The 21,951-nt window shown below is 53.6% G+C and overlaps 9 protein-coding genes across 9 annotated transcripts; 6 read left to right on the forward strand and 3 right to left on the reverse strand.

The window, feature by feature from the left end:
- Nucleotides 1–328: 328 nt before the first annotated feature.
- Nucleotides 329–1,506, forward strand: J4E86_009464 (uncharacterized protein; the record flags this gene model as incomplete). The annotated part of the gene is made up of 3 exons (XM_051449970.1): nucleotides 329–476; nucleotides 531–1,374; nucleotides 1,428–1,506. 3 exons carry the CDS (start codon nucleotides 329–331, stop codon nucleotides 1,504–1,506), a joined length of 1,071 nt encoding a protein of 356 aa, XP_051298815.1.
- Nucleotides 1,507–2,475: 969 nt separating this feature from the next.
- J4E86_009465 (uncharacterized protein) lies at nucleotides 2,476–4,450 on the forward strand (the record flags this gene model as incomplete). The annotated part of the gene is made up of 5 exons (XM_051449971.1): nucleotides 2,476–2,630; nucleotides 2,678–3,945; nucleotides 3,997–4,111; nucleotides 4,159–4,279; nucleotides 4,373–4,450. 5 exons carry the CDS (start codon nucleotides 2,476–2,478, stop codon nucleotides 4,448–4,450), a joined length of 1,737 nt encoding a protein of 578 aa, XP_051298816.1.
- Nucleotides 4,451–5,256: 806 nt separating this feature from the next.
- Nucleotides 5,257–6,360, reverse strand: J4E86_009466 (uncharacterized protein; the record flags this gene model as incomplete). Its single annotated transcript, XM_051449972.1, has 2 exons — nucleotides 5,257–5,463; nucleotides 5,518–6,360. 2 exons carry the CDS (start codon nucleotides 6,358–6,360, stop codon nucleotides 5,257–5,259), a joined length of 1,050 nt encoding a protein of 349 aa, XP_051298817.1.
- Nucleotides 6,361–7,196: 836 nt separating this feature from the next.
- On the forward strand, nucleotides 7,197–9,673 carry DRS1 (nucleolar DEAD-box protein required for synthesis of 60S ribosomal subunit; the record flags this gene model as incomplete). The annotated part of the gene is made up of 2 exons (XM_051449973.1): nucleotides 7,197–8,870; nucleotides 8,921–9,673. The coding sequence occupies 2 exons, from the start codon at nucleotides 7,197–7,199 to the stop codon at nucleotides 9,671–9,673; spliced, it is 2,427 nt and encodes an 808-aa protein (XP_051298818.1).
- Nucleotides 9,674–10,577: 904 nt separating this feature from the next.
- Nucleotides 10,578–11,576, forward strand: J4E86_009468 (uncharacterized protein; the record flags this gene model as incomplete). The annotated part of the gene is made up of 3 exons (XM_051449974.1): nucleotides 10,578–10,689; nucleotides 10,739–11,115; nucleotides 11,187–11,576. 3 exons carry the CDS (start codon nucleotides 10,578–10,580, stop codon nucleotides 11,574–11,576), a joined length of 879 nt encoding a protein of 292 aa, XP_051298819.1.
- A 789-nt stretch (nucleotides 11,577–12,365) lies between these two features.
- PAN3 (PAB-dependent poly(A)-specific ribonuclease subunit 3) lies at nucleotides 12,366–15,166 on the reverse strand (the record flags this gene model as incomplete). The annotated part of the gene is made up of 5 exons (XM_051449975.1): nucleotides 12,366–13,916; nucleotides 14,004–14,104; nucleotides 14,157–14,351; nucleotides 14,401–14,460; nucleotides 14,515–15,166. 5 exons carry the CDS (start codon nucleotides 15,164–15,166, stop codon nucleotides 12,366–12,368), a joined length of 2,559 nt encoding a protein of 852 aa, XP_051298820.1.
- Nucleotides 15,167–15,700: 534 nt separating this feature from the next.
- On the reverse strand, nucleotides 15,701–16,879 carry J4E86_009470 (uncharacterized protein; the record flags this gene model as incomplete). Its single annotated transcript, XM_051449976.1, has 1 exon — nucleotides 15,701–16,879. One exon carries the CDS (start codon nucleotides 16,877–16,879, stop codon nucleotides 15,701–15,703), a length of 1,179 nt encoding a protein of 392 aa, XP_051298821.1.
- An 821-nt stretch (nucleotides 16,880–17,700) lies between these two features.
- J4E86_009471 (uncharacterized protein) lies at nucleotides 17,701–18,177 on the forward strand (the record flags this gene model as incomplete). The annotated part of the gene is made up of 2 exons (XM_051449977.1): nucleotides 17,701–17,972; nucleotides 18,132–18,177. The coding sequence occupies 2 exons, from the start codon at nucleotides 17,701–17,703 to the stop codon at nucleotides 18,175–18,177; spliced, it is 318 nt and encodes a 105-aa protein (XP_051298822.1).
- Nucleotides 18,178–19,027: 850 nt separating this feature from the next.
- J4E86_009472 (uncharacterized protein) lies at nucleotides 19,028–20,654 on the forward strand (the record flags this gene model as incomplete). Its single annotated transcript, XM_051449978.1, has 2 exons — nucleotides 19,028–19,457; nucleotides 19,510–20,654. 2 exons carry the CDS (start codon nucleotides 19,028–19,030, stop codon nucleotides 20,652–20,654), a joined length of 1,575 nt encoding a protein of 524 aa, XP_051298823.1.
- Between the last annotated feature and the right edge of the window lie 1,297 nt (nucleotides 20,655–21,951).

Raw genomic sequence — 21,951 nt, forward strand, 5'->3', positions numbered from 1 at the left:
CTATTTGCATTGAGGCTGCTAGAAGATATATGTTTCTGGCCTGTATAGAAGGTTTGGCCATGGCCATTCCGACGGGTACACACGGCGATTTGCCGCAAGGGACGGGTTTGTCAACGTCATGTACCCCACCATGTCTCTCAGCTACCCCGCCACGAACGATAACCACGCCAGAGCTTAGTGGCAGGGTCTACCACGGAAGCTGGAACTGAGGGGCATGGTGATGATAGATAGGCAGCGTGCTTGTGCATGTCTCTGGATAGTGATCAACGGACCTTCGCTCCTATAGTTGCCTAAAATAACATTATATCCCTTCTTTCTAGATACGAGCATGTCTACAAGCGATGATTACCAAACCTACAAGTTGGGCAACTTCAAGCTCAAGTCGGGTGGAGAGATTCCAGACGCTTTCATCGCCTACAAGACATTAGGTGACCCATCGCTACCTGCGATCATATATCCAACATGGTATTCAGGGAGTATGTGCAGCCCCAATTAAGCATTACTGAACAGCTGCTAATGCGATGATGTAGCGATCTCCGACAATATCTGGCTCACGGGCTCAGACAAGACCCTCAACCCTTCTGAATACTACATCATCATGCCTGCTTTATTCGGCAACGGCCAGTCGTCTTCGCCATCCAACATGCCCGATTTGCGCCCGTTTCCAGAAGTGCTGTTTTACGACAACGTGAGAGCGCAGCATGAGCTCGTCACTAAACATCTTGGTATAAAGCATGCTCGTGCAGTCCTTGGTTGGTCCATGGGTGCAGGACAGACGTACCAGTGGGCTACGCAGTTCCCCGACTTTATGGACCTCGCGGTACCGTTCTGTGGAAGTGCAAAGACGAGCTTGCATAACCAGGTCTTCCTAGAAGGCGTCAAGAGCGCCTTGTACGCTGCCATAGGAACAAGTTCAGCAGGAGTTGCGAAGCCGAGTCTTCTAGCTGCTCAAGGCAAGACAGAGCAATTCGCATCCTCGAACCGAGAGGTCGGATTGAAGGCTCTTGGACGCGTTTATGCTGGCTGGGGCTTTTCACAAGCATTCTATCGTGAGAAGCTGTATGAGACAGCACCCACACTCGGATTCAAGAATCTGGACGACTTTCTTGTCAACTTCTGGGAAGCTTGGGCACTCTCGAAAGACCCAGAGAATATGCTGGTCATGGCGCATACATGGCAGGCTGGTGACTGCTCGCAGCAAGAACCGTATAATGGCGATTTTGAGAAAGCGATGAAGGGTATCAAAGCGAAGACGCTTGTCCTGCCAGCGAAGACAGATCTGTATTTCCCACCAGAAGATTCAGAAATTGAGGTTCAGAACATGAAGCCAGGCGTGGGAACATTGAAGGTTTTTCCATCTATCTGGGGCCACTGGTAGGCTTGTATTTCCGGATGTATAGAACACTTGAAGCTGACAAGCAACTTAGGGCCGGCGGACCAGGGCAGTCGACCGAAGACGTGAAATGGCTGGATAACCAAATGCGGGAATTCTTTTCGAAGAACTGATCTCGCAAACGATGCTACTGCTCTCCTAGCTTGATAGTCTCGACTATCTTGAAACGATCGTACTTGGTCTTGCGTTCAATAACACATACTTGATCAACATGCCAATCCAAAGCTACAGACTTGGCTTTCTCGTCTGGGTTGTGATCCAGATGTTCCGCTATTCTCTTTGTGACCAGTGTGCGAAGTCTTTCCATTCCGAATATACTGTTCACCTGCCCTACAGTAAGGTAAGGGAAGAAACCCCGCCGATCTGCATTTACTTCAGCGAACTCCTCTTGCAGAGCTGCTTGGAGCTGTTGAACCTTTTCTGTAGTAACAGGTAACCAAACAGTTTTACTGTCCCCTTCGTGGCAGACGAACCCGGGTGGATCCGCCCAGAGCTGTATGTGAAATGGTTGTATTTCTTGAACGACTCTTCCAATACGGGCACGTATTTCTGGCTTCAGAAATGATTGCGAGCCTTCGCCTTGTCCGCGAGCCTCAGAAGGCGACGGTGATGATGTTGAGTTTGCAAGATTTGCCAATGTTGCGATGGCGACGGAGGGTAAAGTAGTCGCCACGAATAGCTCTCAAGATATCTTGCTAACTTATTACTAGTATGTAGTTCCCTTGCTATGCTTTGCTAACGCGGTGCTGAGACATCTTACTATTCGTGCTAACAGCTGGACAGTAATGCCGCCGCTTCCAGGTTGAGCCACAGTGGCGCACTAGCGGCTTGGCAACGGGCTGCTCGAAAGACGGATGCATCCTCGACTTCTGATTGCTGTGCATTCACTTTCCAGACTTCAACTCGGGAAAGGTCGCGTCGCCATGTGGGAGCGCTGAATCTCTTATTACACTCATTTCCCAGCCGTCTCTCACGACAATCCACCCCGACACGCGCCCGACTGCGACTTCTTCCGCGCCAGCTCGCCGCAGCACCCCCGAAGTCGCGCGACTCTTTCAACCCCGATTCTCTCACCCTTCACCATGGACGGCCAGAAGAAGCCCACCCGACAGTTTGGAGTCACCAGCGCCATATCAGAGGCCGCGCCGACTGAACACGATATCCGGCTAAACGACAAACTCATCGAGACGCTGAAGACTGAGAATGTCTTCGAGACTCCCGAGGGCAACCGCAGGAGGTACGGCAGTCCCTGAACACGTAGTCGCGCCAAGCTAATCTTCGCAGGGAGGAGGTCATCGATCACATTCAGAAGGTCGTCGAAGAGTTTGTCCGTCGCGTCGGCAAACAGAAGGGTGTGCAGCAGCCTGTCCTCGATGCCGCCGGCGGCAAGATCTTCACCTTCGGTAGTTACGCTCTCGGCGTCCACGGTCCCACGTCGGATATCGATACACTCGTTGTCGCGCCCAAGTTCGTGACCATCGACGAATTCTTCAAAAACTTCCCTCCGACCTTCAGAGAGATGTCCAAGGCCGAAGACATCACCGAATTCGTGCCCGTCGAAGATGCCTTTGTCCCCATTATCAAGATGGAATATCGCGGTGTGAGCATAGACCTGCTATTCGCGTCCTTGCCGAAGAGATCGTCGATACCAAGAACGATGGAGACGATCGAGAAGAAGGATTTGGAAGGTCTCGGCGAGTCGGCAACACGGAGTGTGAACGGCACACGAGTCACCAACGAACTCTTGGATGCGGTGCCGCAAAAGGTCAGTTTTCGACACGCGCTGAGGGCCATCAAACTTTGGTCAAACCGCCGCGGCATCTACGGTGCAGTCTTCGGATACCCTGGCGGAGTTGCGTGGGCTATCATGGTTGCGCGCATCTGCCAGCTGTATCCCATGGCCAACGGCGCTACTATCGTTTCCAAGTTCTTCAGCTTGATGTACAAATGGACCTGGCCGCGACCTGTTATGCTAAAGCACATCGAAGAGGGCGACTTGGGTCTCCGGGTGTGGAATCCCCAGGTCTACGGCGGCGATCGCGCCCACCTCATGCCCATCATCACACCCGCCTTTCCTTCCATGTGCGCTACACATACGGTGATGCCATCGACGCTGCGAATCATGAAGGAGGAGTTCGGGCGAGCGGACAAGATCCTACAGCATATCTTCTCGGGCGCCAAGGACTGGGATTCACTCTTCGAGCGCCACTCCTTCTTTACCAAAGACCACAAATACTACCTCAGTGTCGTTGCCGCGAGTCGGACTAAGGAAGCCAACTCGACCTTCTCCGGACTGGTACAGTCGAAAATCCGTCATATCGTCAAAGGCATCGACGATGGACAAACGGGCATCGACACCGCCCGCCCGTACATTCACTACTTTGAACGCTTCCACCGCTGCAAAGACGATCAGTTCCATGAGGTTACGCAGGGTTCACTCGAGTACATGATTCCGGCATCCGAAGTTCCCGCTGAGGGTACTGAGCCAGCGAATGGCGAGCAGCATATCATTTACACTACGACCTTCTACATTGGTCTTACTTTGCCTCCAGGTTCGTATATCCAAGTTATCCATCACATGGCACAGCTAACTCGGCATGTAGATGCTACCAAGTCGCTCGACATCTCCTACCCAGTGAGCCAATTCAGAAGCTACATCACCGACTCCGACCTCTACGATGATAAAGTGATGTCAGTTAAGGTGGTTCATACGCGCAAGTAAGTGTACCGCTCATCAAGACTTGGGGCAATCGCTAACTTGCTAGCACTGCACTTCCCGATGATGTCTTTGTCGAAGGAGAGACCCGACCAAAGAAGCCTAGCAAAGACAAGAAGAAGAAGGACGCGAAAAGTGCTAAGCGCCACTTCGCCGATACAGGCATTGACGTGCGTGACTCACGCCTCACTAAATCCTCTCGACGCTCACCCGCGCCCCGAGAGTAACCATACGCCATTATGCTGACGATTGTGCTAATACAGGACAGCGAGCATTCGGCAGCAAAGCGTCGACAGGCCGAACTGGCTACCAATGGAGTCGCTACTCCAGCGGCAGCATAAGTTCGCTTTCAGCTAAGCTAGCACATGTTCGCTTTTTCTATACTCTCCATCATTCACTTGATATTCTTGGGGTTTCTGACATTCTTCTTCTCTTCAGTTCCGGCTGCTTCCTCACGCGCCGACAAAGGTACGGCTCGTTAGCAACCTGCCTGCCTGATTACACAGGTCTTTCTCGATCGAACTAGAGACGCCTCCGGACTTGCGATCCGACGCCGCATCAGGTGCAGGTGCGTATCCGTACATCCGAGGGCCTCTAACAAACAAAACCAGAAAAAAAAGTAGGAAAAGACCGCCGCAGAGCGCAGTCACAAAAACACTACAAGAAGGTTTGATCACCCACTTTTACCATAATGCATCAACCCCCCATTCTGCAGTTGGCGTTGGTTGGCGTTCAAAATGCATCACAGGGCGTTTCACGACGAGCGGGACAGGTGGTATTCGTCCGCGCGATTTGGAGTCACAGAGAGCGAGGGGGAGCGATCAATTTGCTTTACAAACACCGGGAAAGAGAGGAACCTCGTGGCTGCGAGCTGGGATTCTGTAACTAATACGCAAACTCTGTACAACCAAAAATCTACACCATTTGGGGCCTAAGTGCTCTGGCAGATCCATCGATGGCATCGTTGTGTATGAGAGATTGTGATTGTGCTGAAGTTCTTCTATAAAATTTTATTGCACATTAACAACACATGTCCCAACCCAATCCACTCCATGCCGGGACCCATGTCGCAAGTACACAACATGTGAATAATGCAGATCCCTTCGTAATCATAACAGTCGTAACCTCGCCAGTTCAATATCGCACATCATCCCTCTACCATGCTGTCTGTCGCCGCAGCAACCGCGCCAGTAGTACCGTCCAGTCCATTGATACCGTCCATCTCGCACACGACCATACCATCGTGAAGCCAGTACGGCATGTCGCGGATGTAAGGAGCTTCGGCTTTCTTAGCGCCAGTCAACGCTGAAGCGGCACTTGCCCAGTTGAAGTATTTGTGGCATCCAACGCAGAACTGTCCGTGAATTAGTAAAGTGAAACATATGAGAAGTTCAAGATAGGGTCTCACCATGCTATCACAGCCACCATCTTTCTCGATAACCAACTGGCAATTCGGACACCTCTTTCCATCTTTACCCTGCATAATCTTGAGCGTCTCTTTCTCGGCATCACTCATCTTCTCATCCACATGCTTCGCCGCATACTCCGCACACGTAACGTCCTTGTGCCACGGAACAAGACACTGGGCGCAAGACCGGAAAGCACAGTCGTTGCACGCGACTTGCGGGTATCCAGCCGCCGTCGCATCTGGCAAACCGATCGCAGTGCATGTAGGTGAAAGACAGGTCATTGGCTTGGGACTCGCGGTTTCTTTCCACACTTCCAGCATTTCCATGTTGAACTTCTCGAGCACTTCACCCGCAGGCATGTATCGCAGGATGAAGTGGTGGTCCCAGGGTTCCGTACAACCGGGTTCTAGACAGCCGGCGCCGAGTTGGCGTACACCGAGCGTGTCCATCTTTGCGGAGAGGAAGTTGCCGACACATGTCTTGCAGACGGGGTCGATTTTCCGCTTGTTGGGGTTCCGGGCTAGGTGGGCGATGCAGTTGAAGGGGACGTCTACGTGTTGCTGCCAGCGGCCGCGCTTCGGTGGTACCCATTTGACGAACTCATCGGTGGATTGCTCTTCGATGCAGATCCGGCATGTGAAGTGGGTGGGCGGTGGCTTGCGCGGCCTGGGGTTGGGGTTTGGTTTGCGCTTCTTCGCCCAGGGATCTGCACGTGGGCGACGCTTCCTGGTGGGCTTGGTGACCTTGGTGGCGTGGGCTTCTGAAGCTGCTTGTTTAGTTTGCGAGCGGAGGACTCGGGTGGTTGGAGTGGGTGAGGCTGCTCTTCGTGGCACTCGACGCATGGTGGAGTGAGGTGGTCAGTGAGGTGGTGGTACGGTGTTGATTAGTGGGTGATTCAGCGACCAAGTAAAGCAGATTGGAGAGTGAAAATAGTGGTATAGAAGGAGCCTCAAGCGTGACTGACAAGGCTAGATATATCAGGCTGAGGCTGCAGCTGACGTCGGTTGGCGGTAGGGAACCGGAAGGCGCTGTGGATGCCTGGCTTCAATTGGCAGGCAGTGACTCACGGTAAACTTCTCAGCCGTTTAGAAGGAAGATTGTAGCCTGAGATCTGGAATTTGGTATCTAGGTACCGTGGACGCTTGAGCCAGACAGATGGGTATGTTGCTCAGCCTATACCTAGATATCCTATTGGATAAGGCTAGCAGAAGTAGTAAGCAATATCGTATCAGAATCTACACAATATCACATGAGAGAGCGGCCTCAATTCAGCCTGAGACCTGGTGTCATCTATTGGCGCATTTCGTCAGTCGTCATTGGACCATGTTCGTTTGTCGCAAACGTCTCTGATGCCTGGTAGGCTGTCAACGCGCTACCAACGCGCTAGCGAGCATCTTGGTGGCTAGATTTTGTGTGCATCTTGCTGCATACACACCACTAAATGTTGATTACTGAGTAGAATCTGAGATGATGTAGACGTCCGAGTGATGTTTGCCACGACTCGGAGATCCAAGCTGTTCGCAGTCGCGACGGCTGCAGCGACCCCACTTTTAGGCTGCAGGGGTGCGCTGAGCACAGATCCCCCGAGCCCGAACTTTTTTTGCGACGCTTGCAAACGCGGAACGCTCAACTATCTCTGCAATTACCCCAGTACACGAGGTATCGTCACACGATAACCATGGCGCCTAAGGACGACGACTTCATTTTCACCATCTCCGACCACGAGGATGTATCCGACGACGGTGGTGCCGACGAGGCTGCAGCAACGGCCAAACTAGCTGGCGCTGGAAAGAAGAGGAAATACACTGAAGATCCTGATCTCAACGTTAAGCCGAAAGAAGTCGCGTCGAAGAAGGCGAAGAAGGACAAGAAGAAGGGAAAGAAAGGAGCCGATCCTGCTCCCGAAATCGAAGATGACAACGCGATGCCAGAACCGACTGAAGATGTCGAACAGAACGACGACATTGCCAGCGACTTCGAGTTTGCGGTCGGCGACATAGATACCGGGTTCGTGGAGGAGTTTGACGGCTGGGGCAACGACAACGGCACAGTAGCGCAGGAGTCGCAGAAGAAGGGCACCGCGGTCGATGTCGACGACATTATCGAGCGGAGACGAAACAAGAAGAGCGCACAGGCAGTCATAGAAACTGAGTCGCCCGAGGCTTCTGTCAATGGCGACTTTGAAGGTTTCGGGGAGGATGACGAGCTCATGGCCGAAGACGGGTTCGGCATGGGCGCAGCAAGCGACTCAGAGGAAGACCAGGAGGACGAGGAGGAGGCTTCAGGGGCTGAGGGCAGTGGAAGCGAAGAGGAGGGCGACTCAGACGAAGAAGCAGAAGTACCGCATGTACCACATCCCATGGACCTTGAGGGCGCCGAAACAGACCATGAAGATCAGAGCGAGGAAGAGGACGCTGTCGAGGCGAAGAAGGCAGCCGCTTTCTTCGCGCCCGAAGACAGCGTGCAGATCAAGAAGAAGAAGGGAGCCAAAGGTGGTACTGGTTCCTTCCAAGCCATGTCACTTTCACGACCCATTCTACGAGGTTTGGCATCTGTGGGCTTCACCGAGCCTACACCTATCCAGAACAAAGCAGTTCCGATTGCGATGCAAGGCAAGGACGTCGTGGGAGGAGCCGAGACTGGTTCCGGTAAAACGGCCGCTTTCCTCATTCCTATCCTCGAACGTCTGCTCTACCGACCAAAGAAGGTTCCAACCACCCGTGTCGCCATCTTCATGCCTACCCGTGAATTGGCAGTACAATGCTTCAACGTCGCGACCAAACTTGCCTCCTTCACCGACATTACCTTCGCATTGATGGCTGGTGGTTTCTCAACGCGCGACCAAGAGGCTGTGCTGAAGACCCGACCGGATGTTGTGATTGCGACACCTGGTCGTTTCATCGATCACATGCACAACACAGCTGCCTTCCAGGTTGAGCATCTCGAGATTCTTGTTCTCGATGAAGCCGATCGTATGCTCGAAGAGGGTTTCGAGAGCCAACTGAACGAGATCCTGACGACTATTCCGAAATCACGACAGACTATGCTGTTCTCCGCTACCATGACTAGCTCAGTCGACAAGCTTATCCGTATCGGTATGGACAAGCCCGTACGTCTGATGGTTGATGCAAAGAAGCACACTGTAGCAGGTCTGACGCAAGAGTTCGTGCGACTGAGGCAGGGCAAAGAAGATAAGAGGCTTGCGTATTTGATGTACATCTGTGAAAAGATCTACACAGAGAAGGTCATCATCTTCTTCAGGCAAAAGAAGGAGGCGCATAGGGTGCGCGTTGTATTCGCTCTCTGTGGGCTCAAAGCTAGTGAGCTCCATGGTAACATGAGCCAAGAGCAGGTAAGCAACTCAATAACATTTGACGTTTGATACAATACTAACAGTCATAGCGTATTCAATCCGTGGAGGCTTTCCGATCAGGCAAGTCTGCCTACTTATTGGCTACCGATGTCGCCTCGCGTGGTCTTGATATCAAGAACGTCGCGGTAGTCATCAACTACGAAGCACCGCAAAGTCACGATATCTACATGCATCGTGTTGGTCGTACCGCCCGTGCAGGACGAAGTGGTCGTGCCTGTACACTTGCCGCAGAACCTGACCGCAAAGTTGTCAAGCAGGCCGTCAAGGCTTCGCGCGACCAAGGCGCCAAGGTTGTCAGTCGACAAGTACCCGTAGAAGAAACCGACAGGTGGATGAAAAAGATCAAGGATCTCGAAGGCGAGATCGAGGAGGTCCTCGCCGAAGAGAAAGAAGAGCGTGCCATGAGCGTCACAGAACGTGACCTCAAGCGAGGTGAGAACCTGATCCAGCACGAAGATGAGATCAAGTCTCGGCCAAGGCGCACATGGTTCGAGTCTGAGAAGGACAAGTTGGCAGAGAAAGAGAAGGGTGCTGCTGCACTAAACGGATCTTCCCAGTCTGCCGGAGCAGCCCTGAAGGCCAAGAAGGGGAAGAAGCTCAGCGGCAAAGACCGCAAGAAGCTCGAGATGAACGACGTCCGATCAGAAGGCAAGGTATGGAAGAAGGGCAAGGCGGATCGTGGTCTCAGTACTGGCAAAGCGAAGGAGAAGCAGGCTCATCAGAAGGCCAAGTCGAAGAAGATCGCCGCGAAGACCGGGTCGTTCAAGGGCTTCAAGGAGTAGGCGGTTCGTTTCAGGAGTGGTTACATAGCTTAATGATACCTCTGATCACGATTTATCGAATCATTGCCTCTCAAGGTACATGAAGCGAGATACAGAAGTACATGAACAGGCTTGACGAATACGTAGACATATTCGTAGGTCGTTACGCAAGCAGACTCTCAATGAAGACTTCCCCGCTGTTGTACTGCCCTTCTGCATGGAGCATGGAAGACTACGGTCAGCAGCAAGGCCAGGCAGATGGTGTGAAAACAATAACAATGAATTCACAATGTTCATTGCTGATGAGCGCACATGGTCCGTTTGGTCCGGTGACGGAACTGATGTGCGATTGACCTCATATGCCAAGCTCGCCCCCTTTTCGGCCTAGGCGGGTAACCGGGAGCTGGCGGACGAACATGGCAGATTTATGGTACCTCAATTTCCAGGCACAACTACTTTTGCTTCCACCAGTTTCTTGACACGTACGCTCCTTCCAACACCTCTAACTACGCCTTCTTGTCCATCTCGGTCTTACTTTTTGGCAGCCGTACTACCAAGCACCTGCATTCGCGACAGGGTTCGTTATCAGCTCGGCTTATCGGCGGCTCATTCGACAACTTTCTGGTCTGGACCCGCACAGCTTCAACAGCTATTGCAAGCCCAACTAAGCGTTTGTTGGCACGCAGCACGCCCGTTCCGAACGATTCCGTCCGTTCACGCCCAGCGCTGGACTTTACTTCGCTGCACGTCATCCCATACGAGCACCTGCTGCCTAGCGCTCTGAGCATCAGCAGAGCGCGCATACGAGCCTCCACTCTCTGCAGTCAGCGCAGCGGGGTACACGTGTATACAAAGACTCGCAGCTATAGCGAGTGCCTCTATTGAGGATAATTGGGAAGACGGATCGTACTCCATCTCGACCACCATGGCATCGGTACAAACACAGGCCAACGGCAACGGCGCCGCGGTACGGCCAGCACAGGCTGAGAAGGAGGGCGCGTACGAGAACATATTCCTCTTCATCCCAAACTTGATCGGTAGGCGCGTCCCTTTCTACTCAACATACACGAGCTGACCATTCCACAGGCTACTCGCGCGTCTTCCTCGCCCTGATCTCGCTCTACTACATGCCCCTCCACCCACGCACATGCACCCTCCTCTACAGCATATCCTGCCTGCTCGATGCGCTCGACGGATACGCCGCGCGGGCCTACGAACAGAGCACCAAGTTTGGAGCTGTGCTCGACATGGTCACGGACAGGTGTACAACAACGTGTCTGCTCGTTTTCTTGGCGCAAGCGTTCCCGCGCTTCAGCATCGTCTTCCAGGGCCTCATCTCCCTCGACTTGGCTAGCCACTACATGCACATGTACGCGACGCTGAGCATGGGCGGCAGCGGCCAGAGCCACAAGAACGTCAATGAGAGCAGGAGTTGGTTGTTGAAGCAGTACTACTCCAATAACGTACGTTACTCACTCAACTGGACTCTCGTGTGTAGCACAGTCGCGAAACATCCGCTAACAACCACCCACAGAAAGTCCTCTTCACCCTCTGCGCCATGAACGAAATCTTCTTCATCGCCCTCTACCTCCTCTCCTTCAGCTCGCCCCTCCTCTCCCCGACCCTCTTCTCCGACCTCAACAACCCTTCGTCCATCCAGCCCGGCTCCCCCGCCGCTCCCAAACCCTCCATGTTCTTCGCTAGCCCTTTCTCCGCCGCAGCCATGGAGATGGCTCGTGCCAACAAGATGGACTCGACTGTTCCGTGGATCTGCATGTTGACGTCAGCTCCCTTTATGGCTGTCAAGCAGTGGATAAACGTTGTGCAGATGGTTAAGGCGAGCCAGTGGCTCGCGGAGGGTGATCGCGAGGCCAGGAGGAAGGCGGGTTTGCCTAGGAAGGGGGGCGCGAAGAAGAGTCAATAGACGGCTCTTCTTGTCGGACACATAAGCGGGTCTAAAGTCCAGAGCTGGCGAAAGGACGGAAAAACCCGCCGGTAATGAGGAATACCGCTCACTTGATGGGTCATCTCGGTGGGCATGCATGTGTGCGGAACATCAGATTTTTCCCTGTATGCGGTTGTTCTCTCTTCATCTTTCCTTCCTTCTTGTTTTCACCTACTCATTTTGTAGTGATTTGCGACTTCACTTATCTGCTTCATCAACTCTCTTCATTCGTTTTTTGGCTTCTAGCTTTTTATCTTGTACGAGTGTTCATCTCCTTTGCCTCTATAGATGGTCCCAGGGTTTGCGGCGCGGAGAAAAAAGAGATCACAAAGTCTTGACAAGGCCTTTGTACGCCAGTATAATAATATGTCGTTTGTTGTATATATATCATGTACTGCGAGGTTGTGGCTGTGATGATGATGCTAAAGTCACAGCAAGAGATGCTGTGAAGCTAGAATTGCGTTTTCATTGCGCTATGAATAATACGTGTTTCCTCTAATCCCTACTATCCCCATTCCTATCTTATTTCCTTCGATACAACAGTAATACGCAACGTCATGCAAGCATCTCCAACAGCTCCTCTCCAACCCATTCCAATTCATTCGTCCATCCAATCGTTTCTTCCTCACGAACAACATTCACATTCACATTCGCGTCGTCTGGGCCCTTTGCCGACATAAGTCTCGCCGCAGCCCCTTTAATGAGAAACCCTTTTTCTTCCGTCCATCCATAACGATGCTAGCCGGGTGGACTGGGGGTTGAGGAATCCTATTTCCCCGAAACACGTCCCGCCCGGACCAAGTCCTGGAATGCTGATTCTAGTGCCCGCTTTACTTCGCGGTAGCTCACTATCAGCACGTTTTGCTCGTCGCGGCTGACGAGCGGTATCTTCTCGTCGGTCCCGGCGTCGAGCTTGTTCAAGCAGTCGAGAACGTGCGCGAGGTCGGTGACTGGGTGTCCGTTGGCGTCTACTTGGTGGAAGACGTAGTCGCGGAACAGCTTGAGGTAGTAGCGCTCTCCAGTCTCTGCCCATACCGATGATGGGTTTGCGCCGCTGTTACCGGGCATGTTTTGGGAGGCGTCTAGTTCTGGTCGCTCGTTGATCATATTTAGCTTGACCAGCAGACGGACCAATCTCGACGATTCCAACTCTTTTCCGAGGTTCACTGTAAGCGTATCCTGGGCATGTAGCTCGCTGTCGAAGACCGATGCAAATTGGTCGGCAATGCCTCCCAGGAAGGTGTCAATGTCTTTCTGCATCGGCGCCGGTGTTGTAGGAGACGATGGTGCTCCTGGTGCTGGTTGAGGGTTGAGCAGCCATTGCACGCACTCCTTGAGACGAGCTGTATAACTTCTAGTGATATAGTCCATCGACTTTTGCATCTGCAAGTGGGCTGTGGCGTTGTTGTTCGCGATGCAAAGTATTAGTCGTCCTAGCTGAACGAGGTCGTCTGCTTGCAGTTCAGGCACGGGACGCGCATTGTCAAACTGGACTATGTCCATGATACTGCATGCGTTGAGTCGTATCCGGTTCTTTGACGTCAACAGTATTTTCGAAGGTGTGATGAGGCGCGCTGCGAGACCCGAACCGTGTATGGCCTTTAGAGCCGATGCAATTTGAACAATGTAGCCCCATAACACTTGCTCCGGTACGTGCGATGATGCAGGTTGCCTCCCGTGGAAACGCTGCACCGGCTTGAAATGCTCATCAGCAAGTGACTTCGAATTTGGATGGTAGTCCGTGACTAAGATTAGAGAACTATCGCCAAAAGCTCGAGTAGTGAACGCTTCGTGGATTGTAACCACATTGCCGTTCAAAACGCGTTTCCATGGCTGGGCGGAGCGAATCGCAGTCTCGCTTGTAAGGCGGAAGTTTTCCAGACGGCGTAGCGCATACGTCTTGCCATCTTTGCTTGACACAGCTTTGTAGATCCAGCTGGCGTACCCAAATGGAGCCGTGTTCTTCTGGGGTGACATGTCTAAACAAAACAAGGAGTGAAACTGCTCAATGACCGGCAAAGTACTATTCGGCGCGACCTGACGTGCAATATCTGCCTTCTTTTGCAACTCTTCCCGAAGAGCGTCAGGTATGAAGAAATCATGTGCAGTACGCTGGTAAGCAAGCAGACCCGTCGGCTGAGGCCCTACCGGCCAGTAAAGATGGTATGCTGGAGTTTGAAACGCGTTGGCGTTCTGGAAATACGTCGTCGAGGCATCTTGTGCATACGGGTTGATGGTAGCAGCTTGGTGGGTTGCACCTGCCAGGGTAGAGATGCTGGACGGTGTGCTGAAAGGATCGTAGCCCACATTAGGGTCCACCTAGGGCGTTGTGAGTCGAGAACTGGATGTAAGAAGGTGCTCCAAAATCACGAATTGAAGGCAGATATATCAAGTAAAGCCACGCACCATCTGCTGACCCTCAAAAGACTGCGGGACAAAATCTTGGAAGTCATGTGAATTCCAATCAATGGCGGGTTCTTTCACGTGCATATGCGGGGTGGTGACGGCTGAGACGATCAGCATGCATATAGAAGTCATTTGCGAATGCTCAGGACTCACCGGAGCGTTGCGATTTGGGAGTGAAGACGGCAGCATTGGCCGCCTTGGGCGAGATAGCGGCACTGCGAGAAGACGGGGTCACAGATCCATTGGTGCTCGCCTGCAGAGGCGTGAAGGAGGGAGAGTCGACATTGAACCTCTTTTTGGCGTTCTCATTCTGGCCCAACTTGAGGGTGTCGTGGATGTAGGGGCAGGCTAGACAGGGTCACCACGAAACTCGGCAGGTGCGGCCAGCAGCACTTACTGTTTTCGTACCGGCAGTGTCCGTAGATGGTGACATTGCGGCAGAGGGTGTTCTTCGCTTCTGCATAGGCCAGTCAGACTCGACATGTAGTGTATAGGTGTGGCTGCGTCATACCGCGTCCCTTAGGGCGAGGAGAGACGACTCCCCGTCGCGAATCACCCGAAGGACCGCCAAAGGTTGTTGCCATGAATCGCGGCTGGCTCGTCGAGGCGGTGTTGGTAGCAATAGAGGGGTGCTGGCGCGTCTTGGACGCAGTCGGGGGTGAGCGAGCAGCGCTCTGCGCGGGCTCTACGGGCTGAGAGGTGGGGGGTTTGCGGTCGGAGCCGGTATCATCTGACGAGCCACCTCCCCTACTCCATCGGCTCGTGGACTTGTTCGAGTGTTTCCGCCTGGTGGTGCGCGCCTGTTTCTGGGGCGTGGTAGGGGCGTTGCGCCCGGGGGGATTGGGAAGCGAGTCCCGTGACGACGACGACGTCAACTCGGAGAAAGATTCGGTAGTCGAGGAGCCAGAGCTGGCAATGGCAGTCGCATGTGGGTGGCCCCTGGCTACAGAAAAGAAGGCAGGGCGAGGGGGCGTCGTGGAAGCGTGCGGCGCGCCTTTGTTCGGCGGCGATGCAGGCTGAATGGTGGGCAACCTGTGGCCGGCGTGGTGAGAAGTTCCTGCGAGCACATTAGAGAGCGAGCCCATCAGCGGCGACACGTCGTGGGCAGGAAGAGACGGCGCCTGGGGGTGTCCAGGGCCGCCGTCAGACATGGCGGGCAGCATGTTTCGCGATAGCCGACGAGAGTGGCATGCTGGGGCGGGACAATTGGATGGGTACCTTTCGGAATTGCGGGCTATGAGCCACCCCCAGCGAGTCCAGCGTCCTGTAGGAGCAGCAGCCGCGTCTCCATTAGCAGGCACAGTCCAAATGGCGAGGCAGACTAGACGAGCAGGCGCGCTGGGTGAGTGAGGTGTGATAGCTGCGGGCTACACCTATCAGCGAACAGCCGCCTTCCCTGCTGTTTGGCGTGTTTGCAGTTGGCGGCTTAGTCATCCGCTCAGTCATCCAACTTCCCCCTCGACATGCTTCACACATCACCACCTAGGTACGACATCACCTGAGCTGAACATCAAGCACCGAACACGAGGCCTTGATTGCATTGAAATTCGTCTCTTCACGAATATCGAACGTCACTATAGCTTCATGTCCCTCGCCTTTCTCTGATACTGTCTGTCGTTCACGTCTTTGACTCCTCACTCAAACGCCCTCCGTGTCTCTTTCACAACTTCCATCTCCGCCGTTTGCGATGCTTCCCTCTACTGTGACCGGCGTCGGTGAAGGGAGTTTCGGAGCATGCGAATCACCCGAGCACCCATGGCGTTCGCACTGGTCTGCACGCTGCGGTCGTGAATGGCCTGACGAGGGAACTGTCTGGATGCCTCTGCTTGCGCTTGGGGTCCAGAGATCAGCGGTTGCAGCTCGCTGGAGATGCCCTCATGGGTTTCACCTCGCCGACTCATCTGTTCCGGGTGAAGATCTGGCTCTCTGTTCTGGGGCGGTCGCACAAGTTCGTCCATGCCCGGTGCACGAGGCAGTTGTGTGAGCGTGTCTCTATCCCTATTGACGAAAGACTGCCTGTTTTGTTCTGCAGAGACAGGTGCAGTACTCACGGTAGGGCTTGCTCCTCCCATAGCTCTGGGACTGTTGAATCTCGACGGTCCATCCTGCTCTTGCCGCCACTGGAGGTACTCTGGATCAAGCAGAGCTTCTGCATTAGCTCCACGCGGTGATTCCTCGAACCAACTAACTCTCATACTTTGACTCTCAGCGGCCGAGGACCTGAATGGCGACATACCGGGTTGCCACATACTACCTTCGCTCGGACGCGACGAAGACACTTCTCGCTGTCGTGCTGGACTTTCTACCGTAAACGCCTGCGGTATAGGTACGGCAGTCGATGATCCACCCACCTGGCTTTCGCTGGCCACGTAGTGACGGAAAATGCCTGCGTTCACAAACCAATTGTGTCTGTAGTCTCCAAGCATCACCCTTACTGCTCGTCCAGGAATACTCTCAAGCGATTGCCTGACGTCCCTTTCAGTTGCGATCGAGAGAAGTGAGAAGAACATTGTCTCTTGCATGAGCTCGCGATCAAAGCTGCCGATAACAGCACTCCTTGACCATTCGCTGCGCATAGCCCCAGTCTCGTCGGGTGTGAAATGCCAGTTGTCAGGCATGAGTTTGTTCAAGAGGGCGCCATATTCGATAAGCAACCTTGTCTGGTCTAGACCTGGCTCGGGACGGTTGTTTGAAGCCGGTTGGGGACCAAGATGGAGACGGAGCTGCTCCAATCGCTCCAGGTCGCGCACGAACGCAGAGCGATTCCTCCAGCGGTCCTCGAGAGCGACGCCGGAAATTCGTTCTGTTCCCAAGAATACCAGTCTGCGATAACGCGCCTCTATAGGTGTGTATTCGCCGGTTGCCGGGTCGGGCATCATACATGAAGGCACCGGTTTCAATTCGTGAATGGCTTCTAACGCACGTCGAAATCGAGGGTCGCTTGGCGATGTATCAGGAACATCAAGGTTATGGCGCCTAAGCTCGCTCAGGAGTAGGTTGTTGTGGTTGCGAAAAGCCACCACCGTATCTCCCAGCATCGACACGGTGTTACTTAGTTCGTCTAAGCTCGTGAATAGGCCCGCCAGATCTCCTTGTTCATCGACATCACTCGGGGGTGGCTGCGTCGTCACGATTAGCGAATGCGCGTGGATTACTTTTGTAAACAATGCTTACAGGTAGAGGGTGGCGACTCGGAAAGAGCGGCAGGCGGCAGTTCGGACAGCTGCTATGCTGTGTGTTCCATGAATTGAGCCAGGCCAGCAAGCAATGCTTGTGGAAAGTGTGGCCACAACGACGAATCTCGTCGACCTCCTGGCCCGACTGTAGCTCATCAAGACAGATTGCACACAGCGTCGGTATATCATCGCTGCTTGTCGTCGCGCGCAAGCCGATGCGGACGAACTCCTCTTGATTTGCTGCCATTGCGACTTCCGGCGGTGTTCAAAAGTCAGTCAAGAGCTGTCGCGAAAATGAAACTGGAGGCAAGAGTATTGTTGGGGAGCTCGGACTTGCTGCCTAATTTTCTACTTCTTCGATTCACTTTCACGTTATTCGTACGCGCGTTTGCACCTTGTGGTCACTCGGCTGTCTAGACAACCGCCCCGCAAGCACTTATCAGTATCGCTACTGGACGCTCGACAGAAGTTTAAACAACCATCACGATTACCCGCTATCTACAACCTCGCTACCCTTCAACATGCCCTGGGCCCCAGCTCTAACGGAGCAACAAAAGTGGGACACACCACAAGACAGCGTCGAGAGGGTCACAAGTGCGATACGGATGATCAGACCCTGTACCGGGCTTGTAGACGACCACAATCGAATCGCGCCGAACATGTTTCACCTCCTCGACTGCGGCCATGTTGTCGTTATCGATGGGTCGGATACGAGATGCGGTAGCAACTGCCGATACCCCATAAATGGGGCCAACCCACGGTTCTCAGAGACTGTCGCACAGTCCCCCACGGCGTATGTTATCGACGAAGCTTTTGAGTCCTGTCAATCGCTAATTCATCCTCTTCTAGTCCAAGGCTCATAAGTATCCGAGCCACTGACTTTTGGCCGCGTCAAGAACCCCTCTATTGCGAAGTCTGCCAAGGCATTCCAGTGGACCACTACCTCTTCCAGAAATACCATCGACGTTCTCTCGCCCTCACACGCGGAGAAATCGTAGCGGCTCTCCAGATCCCGAATGACCAAGTCGAGACCCTGTTGGCGGCACCGTTCCCCAATCCAGATCTCCAAGAGCACAATTTACATTGTGGCCACAAGGTCTACTGTGTTGCTCAGCAATCTTGTGGTCAGAACTGTGAGTCTGACAAGCCCTGCCTGAGGCATCCCTTGGCACTTCTTCTCAACAAGGATTCCGGCGTTATATTTTGTCAGGAGTGCGTCTTGAGAGCTGAACGGCTTTATACGAGATATGAGGCGAAGGAGAAGGAGTTGAAGTTAAGACGCGAAGGTTACCCCGAGCCGGGGGCTGAGTTCGGTTTCTAGGTTTGTTGTTGGTTCCATTCTTGGTTCATCTTTTGGGCCTTTGCACATGATAGGCTTTATTGAAACTCTCCATTCTTATGGACTGGCGCAGGCCACTTCCTCGTCTTCTCAATACCGTTTGTGATGAAAGCGCACGACCGATGATCTTGATGACGTATCTGGTGGAGCTTAGTATCTCACTCTCACCTCGAGAGCGCGCAAGCTCCTACGCCAATTCAGTATTCACTGTGCCAGTGGAGTTGCGCTGCTTGAATATTCTCAATACGGGCAGATGCCTGCTCATTCTATTGTTCTACAGTCTCGGTAGCCTAGCGTTGCCAGACGCAACGAGCGATAATCGCTCACCTTCACTACATTCAGCAGACTAGGCTACGAAGGCTCTCTTAGGTTCTCTTTTCTACGACGAGGAGTCTGTAGCACCAACGCAACTACTACCTCGTTCTCAACCGCAGACCAATCACAAACATATCGACTCATCGACCTCGTCGCAGATTTGCATCGACCGCAAAGTCTTCGTCGACAGCTCAATGGGTAAACAGAAGACAGTCACCACGGAGAAGCCGCCGGGACGTCCTCGCGGTGGCGCCAAAGGTGGTAGCCGTGGTGGCGGCCGACCGAAAGGCAGAGCCTCGAAGTCAGCGACATCAGCGCCATCGGCGCCAGAAGCTGTATCCGATAGACCGGGACCCAAGCTACTGTTGAAGCCGTCGGTGGGAAGATCGGATAGCCCAGCGCAGGGGCGCGACGCGACACCGGGATATAGCGAGAGAGACGACCAAGACGACGACTTTCCTCAGCAATTCGTAGAGGCGGCGCCGATCACGACTCGCACTGGACGAGCGATTCAAAAGCCAACCCAGTACGACGCCGCTCAGGTTAGCGAGATCGATGCCTTCATTGATCAGGCTGAGGAGGATGCTAGAGACGGTGGCAGAGGATCCATCGCGAGTGATCCATGTGAGTGCCTTCTCTCTTGTTTTATGATCCCAGATTGCTGACCTTTCTTCAGCGTACGTCACACACAAGGCCCAGGAGCAGATGAAGCAGCCACCAAAGACACCAAAGCCAAGAGGTCGTCCACCCAAGAAACACACGCCGTTTAGCGCCGCCGCTGGGAAATCAGTCGAACAATACGGGATGTTCGCGTCCCCTGCAGTGCCTCCCCCGTTCATAGCAGACAAAGAAATCTACTTCATCCTGAGCAACCTCAAGAGCAACGCCAAAATTCACCTCGACCTTCCCGGCCTCACCGACGCCGCCAACCCATACCAGGCCCTACCCTACAGCGCCAACACCCTCACCCAACTATACATCGTCTGCTACCAAGAGAAGTTCTGGGACCTCTGCGACATGGTAGCCGACACATGGATCCGCAAGTTCCACGACCAGCGCAAAAAAGCTCAAGAAGATAAGAAAAAGGACGATAAAGCAGAGGAGGAGAAAACAGAGGAAATCTGGCTCCCGAACCGAGCGCTCAACCGCCGCAAGCGAGTCGCACAACAGGCGTGGCGGAAGGGCAAGAATATCCCGGCGGAGTTTGATCAGTTTCCTAGAGACTACGACTTGGAGGTCACGGATCCTGAACTTGACAAAGATGTTACGTCGGTCCATACTGATCTCCTCAACTTGCTTTACACACACACATCACCGAGGTGTGGAGCGAGACTCCTCTGGGCCGACGCACTCGCACTGGGCGGCGACAAGACCGAGCACATCATTGGGAAAGTCACGCGCAAGGGCTTCCATCTACACCCCGAGCTCCTCTTCGACATCATGCAAACAAGCCTCCGTATGGTCCGACGAAACCTCACGCTGAAGATCGAAGAGAGCACCGAGGGCGCATGGTGCCAGCGATACCACGAACACGGAAAGAACGGCAACGTTTGCTACCGACAGCGCGCATCGAGGGTTGACGAGGGCCTGGAGATGGCAATAGAGCAGTCTAGGAACAGGGAAGAGGTTGATGGGGAGGGCGTAGCTGATGATGTGGATTTGCTAGAGGAGTTGGAGTTGGCACTGTGGGCGCAGGAGCAGGAAGAGACTCCCAGGGCTGAGAAGAGAGGGCGCGAGGATGGTGGTGAGGTTAGCCCGAGTAAGCGGGCTAGGTTTTTGGGGGAGGAAGAGGATGCTGAGGGGGATTCTGAGGAGGATTGAGAGGAATATTGAGCGAGGCACGGGTCAGAAGGTCCGCGGTTGCCTTTTCCGGGAATCCGGCTACGATGTCGACATAATGGCACGACATCGGTATGCCAAACATTCTGCGGTCAATTCGATAACTAGGCAGCTGAGTTACAGGAACAGACAATCATAGTTACTTACGTTCTGATCTGAAGGCGCGACGTGCTGATCATTGCGCACTGTTGCGCAGCCGTCGTGTTATCGCACCTGCCTTAGATTGTCCTTCACTCCATCGCGCCTACTCCCTGGTCGTCACTTCCCTCGGGGCCACGGCAAAATGCTAACACGTGCTTCATCGCCTAACTGCTAATTACCAACACCTCGCCATCTCATTTGCTGCCAACACACCGACATTCTCCCACCACCCCAGATCTAACGTTCAGTCACACTCTGCCCACAACTAGTTCCGGATAACCGTACTGGACCCCTCAGGCGTCCAGTCAAAGTGACATGTGAACCTCGTACCCCGGGTCCCATTTCTCCGCACGGCTTGAATCAGTTGTTGTGATTACAAGACGTATAAATGGGTCTTATCCCCAACATTGGCGCCTTGGTCCGTCTTGGTTGATACCCACAATGAGCTCGTAAGTGCGTGCTTTCCACCCCATATGCTTTCCAAGGCGGCTAATCAGTTCAGAGGCGTTTGTCAGCGTCCGTATCCACCCGATCATCCAACACCTCCGCCCGCGGACATACGCACACGATGTCTGGATTGATGTGTTGAACGAAAGCCAATGTCTGTTGAGGGCGACCTAGCCGGCAACGCGGATTGAACACAACACCACCTCAGTAGATGTCTCATGCACGGCAATCACCGACACTTGGATTCTTGTGGCTTCGACGGTAGCCGATTGTATACATGATGCATAAGAGGAAGGATTAGACCCACTGGCATCGCCGACCAGCCGATCAATCTCGCCCGCTGTGGACCAGAAGGATGCTCGCATGATTCTCAAATTTATCGCAGCGCTTGAGAGGAGAGGGCATGACTTCGATGATGCCTACGAAAACTACGATGTAGCAAAAAGGTTGCTCTGTTGACGTCTGGTACAAGCACTTGGGCGTCCTTTGGCACAATGGCTTGCGCTGTTCACAAGCACTTGGTGAAGGCATGGCGAGCTTGGTCTTCGCTAACCATCTCACGCGCACCTCGTGTGTGTGGAGACCCCAAGTCAAAGCGCCTGCGTTCGCACCGATAACACTCGGAGCTCCGACCGGGGGTGGTGGACGTATCACACCTCTAGACCTGTCTGTTTCTTCGCATCGCATGACA

Source organism: Alternaria arbusti (assembly GCF_024043155.1).
Source record: "Alternaria arbusti strain BMP 1465 chromosome Unknown scaffold_17, whole genome shotgun sequence".
Classification (NCBI taxonomy): Eukaryota; Fungi; Ascomycota; class Dothideomycetes; order Pleosporales; family Pleosporaceae; genus Alternaria; species Alternaria arbusti.